The sequence below is a fragment of the Microcebus murinus genome, chromosome 17 (genome assembly GCF_040939455.1).
Source record: "Microcebus murinus isolate Inina chromosome 17, M.murinus_Inina_mat1.0, whole genome shotgun sequence".
NCBI lineage: Eukaryota > Metazoa > Chordata > Mammalia > Primates > Cheirogaleidae > Microcebus > Microcebus murinus.
Genome location: NC_134120.1, coordinates 47,274,394 through 47,286,814, shown reverse-complemented (window position 1 = coordinate 47,286,814; position 12,421 = coordinate 47,274,394). Strand labels below are relative to the sequence as shown.

Sequence of the window (12,421 nt, the reverse complement as noted above, 5' to 3'; positions counted from 1 at the left end):
GTTTATTATATCTCAAACAAGAAGCAGCACAACTAATCAAAATGTGTCCCTAAACTATCAACACAGTTTTGCCATCTTAATGGGAGCTTGTTTATGCCATCAGCGAAGAAGCCTGGAGAGCAAGTGGTGATGAAATAGCAAAAGGTGTTTTCCACAGCTTGTCAAGAATTGAGTATTTTTCCTTGCAAGAAGTGGTCCAAAGCCTGGAAGAAGTGGTAGTCAGTTGGCACAAGGTCTGGTGAATACGGTGGTTGACAGAGAGTTTCCAAGTCCAGTCTGTAATTTGAGCAGTATTGTTTGTGCAACACGTGGTCCAGCGTTGTTTTGCAAGAGGATTGACCTGTCTCTGTTGACCAATCTCAGGTGCTTCATCTCAAGCATCCTCATCATTTTGTCCAACTGGTTGCAGTAGACATCCGCTATAATCAATCGACCAGGCTTCATGAAGCTGTAGTGGATACCAGTGCTGGACCACCAAACAGACACCATTAGCTTTTTCTGATGAATATTTGGTTTTGGACGGTGTTTCGGCACTTCATCTTTATGCAAACAGTGTGCTGAACACTTCCAATTGTCAAAAAGAATCCACTTTTTGTCACACGTTTTAACAACATGACGTAGAAATGGTTCACCTTTATATCGTGACAGCAAAGAAAGACAAGCCTTGAGACGATTTCTCTTCAATGCTCATTTAACTCATGCAGTGCCCATCTATCCGGCTTCTCTACCTTGCTGATTTGTTTGAAAGGGTCCAATATTGTTGGAATAGTAATGTCAAACCTTGTGTTAATTCACACGTAGATTGAGATCCATTTCATTCGTTTCCACTACAGCTTTCAGCTCATCATAATCCACCTTGGTCTCAGGTCAGCCATGTAGCTCATTTTCAAGATTAAAATCACCACAACAGAAGTTCTCAAACCATGGATGTACTGTGCATTCATTAGCTACATCCTTCCCAGACACTTTGTTGATATTTCGAACTGCCTGTACTGCATTGGTTCCACAATGGACTCATATTTGAAAATAACAAGAATTTTTGATTTACACATAGTTTCACAAAAATTGTTCTAAAAAATTTTGAAAGATAATCACAAGCCAAAATGTGCATTTGAAACACTGAGGATGTACTTTCACAATGAACATAAAACAAGAAGTGTCAAAGTGAAATGTCAGAGATAGCAACTGCCAAACTTCATACTTAAGGAAATCGGACATTTCATACTTAATAATCCAATGTATTTTGCCACACACACAAATAAAACTATGCAGAAACTATTGGTATTTATGAAACAAAGGAATGAATTATAGACTTTTTTTTCAAAAGGTCAATTACATTTTAAATGCACAAGCAAATTGAAAGAACTTCTTGGGTTTTTTTCTCTTTTTTTGAGACAGTCTTGTTCTGTTGCCCAGGCTAGAGTGCAGTGGCACCAGCCTAGCTCATAGTAACCTCAAACTCCTGGGCTCAAGCAATCCTGCTGCCTCAGCCTCCCGAGTAGCTGGGACTACAGGGATGTGTCACCATGCCCAGCTAATTTTTTTTTTTTTTTTGAGACAGAGTCTCGCTTTGTTGCCCAGGCTAGAGTGAGTGCCGTGGCGTCAGCCTAGCTCACAGCAACCTCAAACTCCTGGGCTCGAGTGATCCTTCTGCCTCAGCCTCCCGGGTAGCTGGGACTACAGGCATGCGCCACCATGCCCGGCTAATTTTTTATATATATATCGGTTGGCCAATTAATTTCTTTCTATTTATAGTAGAGACGGGGTCTCGCTCTTGCTCAGGCTGGTTTCGAACTCCTGACCTTGAGCAATCCGCCCGCCTCGGCCTCCCAAGAGCTAGGATTACAGGCGTGAGCCACAGCGCCTGGCCTCAGCTAATTTTTTTAATACATTTTTCATTGTCCAGCTAATTTCTATTTTTTTCTTTTTCAGTAGAGATGGGGGTCTTACTCTTGGTCCCAGGCTGGTCTAGAATTCCTGACCTTGAGCAATACTCCCACCTCAGCCTCCCAGAATGCTAGGATTACACGCATGAACCACTGCTCCCAGTCAGAACTTTTTGTTAATTAGCAAGTGATATGTTTGTAGAAATGATAGAACATAAACATGGAGGAGATTTTATATTTATTTGACAGACAAAGAACTACCAATGTACCATAAAATGTAATACATACATATATACATTTGATTTTTTTAAAAAGAATTTTTATTTTAACTCAATTTGAGTAGCTGTTAAACTGCCATTCAAAGTAAGTAAATTAACAGTACTTCATAATACATAACTAACATACTTTTCCGAAGCTACATTTATTGCATTGTCCTTATGTATTTCAGGATTTTCAGGTCTCAGCTGAAGAGGTAATTCTTTACTTGCCTGATATAGGATACATTAGATCTTCTTACCTTTAAAAAAGAAACAAAAGCAGCAATAATCAAAATACTAGTAAAGTACTTATAGACTCAGTGTATTTTTTTTCTTGGAGTAAAAGTCCGGGATAAGGAATAGAAGAAAGGCCTTTGGCTTTTGGAAAGATTAATACTGTATATAGAAAAATAATGGAAAAGCCATATGTATGGATATTCTTAACACTGCTGTTTAAAGAAATCTTCACAGTCCCCTAGTTTGTTGAACCTCCAGATGGTCCCTTCCTCTGATGTGAAAATAAAGTGTTTTTTTCTATACTTTACATGCACACAGTGTTTGCCCAAATAAATTTCTGTTACTCATGACTAATAACTTTATTCAACAATTTTTTTTTTTTGAGACAAAGTCTCACTCTGTTGCTTGGGCTAGAGTGCCGTGGCGTCAGCCTAGCTCACAGCAACCTCAAACTCCTGGGCTCAAGCAATCCTCCTGCCTCAGCCTCCCAAGTAGCTGCAACTACAGGCATGCGCCACCATGCCCGGCTAATTTTTTATATATTTTTTTAGTTGTCCAGCTAATTTCTATTTTTTTAGTAGAGACAGGGTCTTGCTCTTGTTCAGGCTGGTCTCGAACTCCTGAGCTCAAATGATCCTCCTGCCTCGGCCTCCCAGAGTGCTAGGATTATAGGCGTGAGCCACCACACCTGGCCTATTCAACAACTTTTTAATGTGTGCCTCTAACAATAATAATGATGGTGAAAACTCATCAACAAAAGTTGATTAAATACTCAGGATGTATGAGACATTGTGTTACAGCCTATAACTCTTAATCCCAGGGCCGGCAGCTATGAAAGTTTGGAAAGGGGAAATAAAACACATTGCAAACCAGTCAGGAACTCCAGACACTTAGGATGCTAAATTACTAGGTAAGAATTCCAGAGGATGGTTCTAAATATGTTTCACCCTATAAAATTGAAGTTCATGTTTTAGCAAGCTACATAACCTGCAGCTGGGGTATCTAACAAATGTTTACATGATTGAAAATGCCAGGGTATTCCCTTTCTGCCATCTTTCCTGTTTTTTTCCTCAGTATCTTTCTTTTTCACCTTTGTCAGGTTTGGAAGCCTGATGCATCGATCTAACCAGAACAGTGACAAAATTGTATCCACTATAGTGAATAGAGTGCACACCCACACAAAAAAGAAATTCAGTTGATAAGCAAACTCAGAAAAATGTTTATTCTCATGAGTAATAAAAAACATAAAATTGTAAAAATTTTCATTACCAAAGATTTTTAAAACATTGCAATGCTAGTTAGCATATGAGAAACATACTTCAGACATTGCTGTTATTAAATTTGGCTACACATATAAATATATATCAAGAACAATAAAATGTTAATAACCTTTAAACAAGTAATTCTATTTCTTGGTATTCAATCTAAGAAACTAAGTGGAAAATAGGAATAAGGAAAATAGTAAAGTGACAGAAACAGTTTTGTTAAAATGAGGAGGTTATGAATCATATTTGTCTTCTAAATTTTTAGAAATTGTGATTTTGTTACTTTTAGAATTTAAAAACTAAATTAAAAAGAAAAAATTAACATTGCTTTCGTAAAAGGTCACTTTGTGTGCCTTATTGGTAAATAATTTGCTCAATCTCTCAATTATCCAATGTCTCATTTCCCAGCCCAGCCAGTCAGATTCCTTCCTGCAAGTCAGGTCTTGAGCAGAGTGACCTGAAGACTGAAAACAACTGCAGCTGCTTCCCCCTGACCACTGTGCCCCGAAGAAGCTGTCCATGGGTTTCCCACCTCCCAGACTCCTGAGCTACCTGGTTCCTGCCCTGCTCAGGCATGGTGGTCCAGCTTCCCCTTTGATTGGATGAGTCAGACAGTATCCTTCCATTTCTTTTAGCTGAGTTGGTCTTGGTTGCTTGCAACTAAATAAAGAACCCAAACTCACACAGGGTGGGAGCTTCCCAGAGGGAAGCTCAAAGGCCCCATAGTGGGCGGGACCAGTTTGACAGGACTTCCCAGCATCCCTAACGCCTAGATGCTCTACTCTTACTCTTTCTTGCCCTATTTGCTCACACTTTCCCCCTTTTTTGAACTTTCTCCCCTCCCACCTCCACACTGCGTGTGTATAGCTACATAAATATGTTTTTAATTAATTGATCTATTTTTAAGAAAGGAAGGGAGAAGAGACAGTGGGAGAAAGGAGGGGAAAGAGGAAAGGAGAGGAGGAAAGGATGGGAGGAGATAGAAAATGGGTGAGAAGGGAAGAGAGGGAAAGGAATGCAGTACATCCAGCTCAGAAATTTCTCCCCTGCCAGAAAGTAAACAACCCTTCCTGAACTCCCACAGCCCGCTCTTGTGCATTCACTAAATCTCACTAAACCCTCCCTTGAATTACACTTATGTGTCTTCTGTTTGTCTGTCTCGTGTGTGTGTGTGTGTGTGTGTGTCTGTGTGTCTGTGTCTGTCTGTCTGCCTGTCTGTCTGTCTGTCTTGTACCCCCTGCTGGGTAGGAAGCTCCTTTGGGACAAGCTCCTGTCCAATTTCTCATTTTTTCCTCCATGATACCTGGGTCATATGCTTTAACTTAGTAGATGCTAAAAAGATATCCATCATTTGACTGACTTAACTAGAAATAAAGGCCCTCAAAACTCAGAGGTAAGGGGAGAGGCAGAAAAATCTAGTTAATATGTAGCTTAATTAGATATTCATGGTGATCTACTAACAAGGTCCCTTATGAATGACAACTTAGAACTAAAACTTAATTATTCTTTAAGATTGGCCATATTACCAAGATTTTTGTATCTTGCTTTTTTTTGCCAAATGTCCTAACAGGAAACAGTTCAGTGTGGTGATTATGAGTCAGGAGGAATTGAGTTCAAATTCTGGCTCTACCCGCTATTGGCTTGAGTAGTTCATTTGACCTTGGAGCCTGAGCCTCATGTTCCTTTTCTGTAAAATGATAATAATAATATTACCTCAAAGATGGGTTTATAATAAAATACTTGTTAAATTAGGTGGCAAGTTTTCATTTAAATTTTATAAATATTTTTAATGGGTTCCTTAAATGTACTGAATGTATTTAGCTATAATCTACTTAACCACACTCTTATTTTGGACCATTAATTTTATTTTTTAACATTTTACTATTTTTTTTTTTTTTTGAGACAGAATCTTACTCTGTTGCCCAGGCTAGAGTGCCATGGTGTCAGCCTAGCTCACAGCAACCTCAAACTCCTGGGTTCAGGCGATCTTTTTGCCTCAGCCTCCCGAGTAGCTGGGACTACAGGCATGTGCCACCATGCCTGGCTAATTTTTTCTATATATTTTTAGTTGGCCAATTCATTTCTTTCTATTTTTAGTAGAGACGGGGTCTCAGTCTTGCTCAAGCTGGTTTCAAACTCCTGACCTTGAGCAATCCATCTGCCTCGGCCTCCCAGAGTGCTAGGATTATAGGCATGAGCCACCTCACCTGGCCACATTTTACTATTTTAAATAATTTTGTAAATATATATCTTGGAGGCAGAACTTTTAATCAATTTAGAGTTATTCCTTAGGATTGATTCCAGAAGTGGAATTACTATATCAAAAAGAAATTTTATGCCTGTTTATATATATAATCAAATAGCTTTTCAAAAAGGCAAAACTAATTCGTGTTCCCATCAATACAGTAACATAAGAATTCCCATTTCATTACACTTCTATCAGAATTTTGTGGGGATTTTTTTAACTTGCAAATTTGATAGGCAGAAAATGCTGTCTTGTTTGTCTTCATGTCTTTGATTATTAGTGAGGTTGAACATAGTTCAGGTATTTAAAAACTAGTTTTGTTATTCCCTTTTAGGAATCATCTATTACTGTCAACAAAGCATTCCTAATGGGGCACTTTGCTTACCAATTTTTAAAATGTTCCTTAAAATGTTGTAGAGCTTTCGCCACTAAGTAGCCAATGAAGTTAGAACTGTCAGCATTTTCTTCCAGAGGGCTCTTGAGTGTGAAATTAGAAGAAGGCAGGATGCTTAAGTCTATTGTTGTTTCATCTTGTTTGGAAAAATTATCTTCATGAACACTTGGAACTACCTAGAGAAGAAAATATACAGTAAAAGATTTACCAAGTCCCAGTACACATCCACTATTAATTTAATACCATATTAGTCAGGATAGGCTAGGCTATGCTGAGGTAACAGATTAGGCCCAATATTCCAGTGGCTTCGTAAAACAAAAATCTATTTCTCACTCGTGTTAATGTGTCCATCACAAGGACTCTATACCAGTAGATACTCAGGAGCCTGGTTGATAGAGGCTATAGCAGATGGCTATAGCAGATGAACTCATGGTTTTCTTTGTGCCCTCAGCAGAGACAGAATAGATGCACATATAGGCTCTTCACTAACTCAGCCTAGAAATACCTTTGTCATTTTTGCTCACGTTTCATTGGCCAGAACTTGCCACATGACAACACTTAGCTTCGGGGGAGCTGGGAAACATGAGTGAGCAGGAGCAATGTTGGTGAGCATTCCTGTCTATGCCATAACAAGCTTTGTACTTAGTTTTCCTAGGAAATTTACAATTAATGGTTGGATGTGTGATTTTGGCAAGAATTAATCATAATAATAATGTGAAATGCATGTTGGTTACTCCCTTAATGGATTCTCAACTGCATACATCTGTACTTTGCTTTTAGCCATTTAAATAGAACAGAAGTGGCATATGACTTGACGGAACCTTAAGAGAACTATTTTGGGAATATTTTCAAACAAATTCCCTTATCAAAAAAACTAAAGCCGAAACAATGGGAGGCCAAATTAAACCTGGTAATTCCATAATTCTAGCTGATAAAGGAATAGCTAGCATAATTTTTCCCTTCTCTTTTAGTGAATATAACACACATAACTACATAAAGCCTTTATGTCTAGTTTAATAATTACAAAGCAAACACCCATGTAACTATTAATACAACCAGGGGCCATCACTATTCTCATTTGCTAGAATTTGTATATTTCTTACACAAGGCTTCTCTTAAGTACTTGCTCTTTTATGGATTTGCACTTTCATTTGCATGATGAAATAAAAGCTGTTTCAAGAAAAATAACTTTTACAGAAAAATAACTTTTGCAAAGTGGTCAGGCGTGCAGATTCTGGATAAAGGCTGCTTGAGTTTGAATTCCAGTTCTACCATTTACTAGCTGTGTGAACTTACACAAGTTGTTTAAACTCCTTTGTGCCTCATCTGAATAGTTAGGAAAATAATACTACTTGCCTCATAGTGTCACGGAGGGGACTAAATGATCAGATATATGAAAAAAGTTTTCAAAACATTACCTAATACATAGTAAGTTCTCTTTTGTGATGATTTTTTTTTTTTTTGAGACAGAGTCTCACTTTGTTGCCCAGGCTAGAGTGAGTGCCATGGCGTCAGCCTAGCTCACAGCAACCTCAAACTCCTGGGCTCAAGAGATCCTTCTGCCTCAGCCTCCCAAGTAGCTGGGACTACAGGCATGCACCACCATGCCCGGCTAATTTTTTGTATATATGTTAGTTGGCCAATTAATTTCTTTCTATTTATAGTAGAGATGGGGTCTCGCTCTTGCTCAGGCTGGTTTGGAACTCCCGACCTCGAGCAATCCGCCCGCCTCGGCCTCCCAGAGTGCTAGGATTACAGGCGTGAGCCACCACGCCCGGCCTTTAGTGATGATTATTATAAAAATATGTAATTGGAAGCCATAATTTTATTTCATATGCAGGTTTTTATATAGAGGTGCCTTTGTTATGAACATAAAGAATTTTAGATAAATCTGTTAGTGTTACTCAGAGACACTAAAAGGGATGTAAATTGAAGCATAGGGTAAAATACTGATAATAATAAAAACAAATATTGGCTATAGATTTCTAAAGATTAAAAGCACTGCTAAAATTTTTCTTAAAATTTTATTCTTCAGGGTAAGAATTTTTCTTCATTAAACTAAAAGTCTATATGAGGATGATCAAATACATTGAATTATTTTACCCTCCAAGAATAGGATCTAATGGTGTAATAGAATCAGAGAATCAGCAGGGATTAGAATAGTGGCTTTCAAAACCCTTTCCCTGTGGTCTACAGTAACAGATACATATTATATCATGACTCCAAACACACATACATCTATATATGTGTATATATATTTACCCGCATTATGTCTGTACACATACACACATATACATACACAAAACAGAAATGAAAGTTCAATCACATGCACACACCTGATTAAATACAATGCATGCTAACATTTTCTCTTCTAGTCTGTCCTCTTCTATTTTTTGTGTGTTTTATTGATTTTGTTTTTCAATGTGCATGTAACTTTCTAAACTTAATCCTCAAACCATGCATGGCCCACAGCTTTGTAGTTTGAAAAAGAGTAAAATGCAAGATTATAGAATATCATAAGTCCAATTCCCTGGAAACAGAGCCTGAGATTCTGACATAAGTGGTTTACAAAGGGATGCTCTCAGGTGAAATTTTTAAGGGTATGAGGACAGCAACCTAGAGAAGAGAAAGAAATTAAGCAAGGATGTGGTTTCAGATGACCTCTAGTCTCAGCCTGATCCTGCAGGGAGCTGTGGAGTGTAGGTGTCGGGGGACAATCCTTCGGAGAAGGTTGCAGGGATGAGCAGTTAGCACCAGCACCAACCCAGCAGGAGCTGGTAAAAGGGCAGGGCTCCAACATCACATACCGCATAGAATGTTGCATCTTCCATGCCCTGCCCAGTGAATTTTGTATACAGGTTTTTTTCTCATCGGGAATCACTACCCTGGTGTCCTTGTCTATTAATGTAATGTGCGCATGTGGGGGTGGGGGGGAGAAATGTCTCAGGAAAGAAAGTCACTGTTTATCATTATGCAAAAAGAGTAATTGAATGTGGAAGTCATGGTACAATTTAAGATGACAACATATCTTTACGTGGGTGCAGTGTGCGCTGTCTGGGGGATGGATATGCTTGAAGCTCTGACTTGGGCGGGGCAAAGGCAATATATGCAATTTAAACGTTTGTACCCCTGTAGTATGCTGGAATTGAAAAAAAAATGTCTTTATGTGAAGATTAATGTATAAATATGTTTAATTCTCAAGATAATGCAGCAGCTTTATTGTGTCAAAAATTAATAAGAGCTGTAATTTACAAAGCTCTCGCTTTGTCTAAGGAACCTATACTATCACTTTATAGACATACATTTTAAGATAGCTATTATTATTCCCACTTTACAGGTGGAAAAATTGAGGCCTAGAATGGCTTAGGAACTTTCCCAAGCTTACTTAGCCGGTAAGTTTCAGAATCAAAAACTGAACTCAGTCAGCATCACCTTTCTTTCCAATGAATAAAATAAAAAAATAAAAAATAAAAAAAAAATAAAAAAAAAAAAAACTGAACTCAAATTATTTGCAAGGCTTTTCTCTTAAAAACTTAAAAAGAGAGAAGTTTGGCCAGATTTCTTCAAGGTTGCCTTTCTCAGGTATAGCCCTGTAACTACAAGCAGAATTAGCAATCTCTGGATTAGAAAGTAGTGTTTTAAATATATTTTCCTTAGAGAGTTTCTTGTTTTCTAAAGACCATGAACTACATTAAATCAAGTCAGCCTGAATACAGTCACAATAGACATGTGAATACTCCTCATAGCTTGTTTTCAAATTCAGATGTAATTAATCAGTCAATTAACAGAAAAATCAAGGTGTGCATGTGTAATCTCCAGATCTGCTCTTGGGTCTTGCCTTTACCTTTACTGAATTAAGGATGATCTTGGTTTCTGCAACATGGTTTGCCAGTTCAGACACCCAGCCAAATTCCTGTCTCATCCTGGCCATCAGATAGGCAGTGTCCTCCACGTGCTGCTGGGTCATCTGGAGAATCTGGGTGTACTGCTCACCGGATATGTTGACCAGCCTCAGGGCTTCCTCTAATTCTGTGTGTAGTGCAGGGACATCAGGACAGTCTAGCAAGAAGAAAGCAACGCAGTGAAGGGAAAGGTCCATGAAACTTGGAGGAGGGGTAACAAGGGCTTAACTCTCAGCCCCTGCACTTTCTATTTTCCCCTTTGCCTGTGAGAGCTCCTAGTTTACTCCTATAGTTCCGGAGTAATTGCTAATATTGCCTACATCAGTTGCAAACAAGATTCAGTTTAATTTTTAATTATATGGTTTTACGTAACAGAAACTGGGCTGGAGACAGAACTTCTTGTTATAAACCCCATGTGCCTACCACCTATGTTTTAAAAAACACCCCAAAACAGAAGAAGCCCCTACTGTACACCTTGCACATCAAATCCCCTTTAACTTCTCAAAAGGAAATTACTATTTTGAATTTGGATGTGTATGTCCAGTACCAGTAATTAGCATGGGAAAACAGGAAAAGAAGCACATATAGTGACTCCACTTAAAATTGGGACCAAAAAATATATAGTAAATAGCGGGGGGTGGGGGGGAAGATTTGTGATGTTTTGGAAAATATTTTATCTTGTATTTATAAAATATGAGATTATAATTATAGCTATGTGTTTAGTATTCAATCGAAGTAAATCAAATGTTGATTGAAGAGACAAAATTATTGTTTGATAAAATGTATGAGATTTGTTTGTAATAGCAAAACTTTGGAAACAAATGTACTTCAGCTAGAGAACGGATAGATAAATTTTGATATGCCTACACGGATCAACATGCAACAGTGAATTAACAGACTAGAAGAGCATGTATTCACATGGCTAAACTTGCAAATTACAGAGTAAAACACTAAGTTGCAAAAGAATACATAAGCAATACATAAGCATTTATGTTATTAAGAAAAATTATCCAGAACTTGGAAAGAAAGCAAAAAAATGACTGCATGTCCTTTCAATGTTGTTCTAAATTATTGTCTAAGAGGCTCATCCAAAGATCACTTAATTCTGTAGGGAAATGATCCTTTGTTGGCCTGAATATTTATTATTGATTAGGGCTGGACTCTATGAAGTTAGATGTAAATTATGGATCGAAAAGTTGGAAATGTGGTCAGGTGTGGTGGGTCATGCCTGTAATCCTAGCACTCTGCGAGGCCGAGGTGGGCAGATCGTTTGAGCTCAGAAGTTCAAGACCAGCCTCAGCAAGAGCGAGACCCCATCTCTACTAAAAAAATAGAAAGAAATTAGCTGGACAACTAAAAATATATAGAAAAAAATTAGCCAGGCATGGTGATGCATGCCTGTAGTCCCAGCTACTCAGAAGGCTGAGGCAGGAGGATTGCTTGAGCCCAGGACTTTGAGGTTGTTGTGAGCTAGGCTGACACCATGGCACTCTAGCCCAAGCAACAGAGTGAGACTGTATCAAAAAAAAAAAAGAAAGAAAAAGAAAAAGAAAAAAGAAAAGTTGGAAATGTTTTTTGTCCAGTAGAGATGGAGATTATTTTGGTCTGATAGAAAAGATAACTGTAAAAGTTACAGTTTTATTGCCCTTTAGTTTATTAACTAGTTTCGTGTCTAATTTTGTAATCTTATTGCAGCATTCTGTCTCTCCTTGACTATGAATGCTCTGGTCTTCCATATATATATATATATATATATATTTTTTTTTTTTTTTTTTTTTTTGAGACAGTCTCACTTTGTTGTCCAGGCCAGAGTGAGTGTCATGGCGTCAGCCTAGCTCACGGCAACCTCAAACTCCTGGGCTCAAGCAATCCTCCTGCCTCAGCCTCCCAAGTAGCTGGGACTACAGGCATGCGCCACCATGCTTGGCTAATTTTTTCTATATATGTTAGTTGGCCAATTAATTTCTTTCTATTTATAGTAGAGACAGGGTCTTACTCTTGCTCAGGCTGGTTTTGAACTCCTGACCTCAAGCAATCCACCCACCTGAGCCTCCCAGAGTGCTAGGATTACAGGCGTGAGCCACTGTGCCCGGCCCTTATATTTTTTTTGCATAGCTCTAACAGCCCAGTAGTCTCTTCATTAATAAGTTAAACTAATTTTTGACATATGCTCATTTTATATTTGTCTGAGTCATATTTTTAAGTTTAAAAATTATACTTTGACAATAAAAAATT

The 12,421-nt window shown here is 38.2% G+C and overlaps 1 protein-coding gene and 1 long non-coding RNA gene across 4 annotated transcripts in view; one reads left to right on the top strand and one right to left on the bottom strand.

Moving 5' to 3' along the window:
* The window catches only part of LOC142861627 (uncharacterized), a 355,037-nt gene that overhangs the window by 301,266 nt on the left and 41,350 nt on the right, over positions 1 to 12,421 (top strand). The window lies entirely within an intron of this gene.
* Positions 2,108 to 12,421, bottom strand: part of CLUL1 (clusterin like 1) — a 28,684-nt gene continuing 18,370 nt past the window's right edge. For all 3 annotated transcript variants that reach the window (XM_075993767.1, XM_075993769.1, XM_012746247.3), the window contains exons 7-9: positions 10,129 to 10,343; positions 6,276 to 6,460; positions 2,108 to 2,403 (exon numbers count right to left, since the gene is read on the bottom strand). In XM_075993767.1, the coding sequence (XP_075849882.1) occupies positions 2,400 to 2,403; positions 6,276 to 6,460; positions 10,129 to 10,343 (404 nt within the window). In that variant the 3' untranslated portion in view covers positions 2,108 to 2,399. The remainder of the gene's footprint in view (positions 2,404 to 6,275; positions 6,461 to 10,128; positions 10,344 to 12,421) is intronic.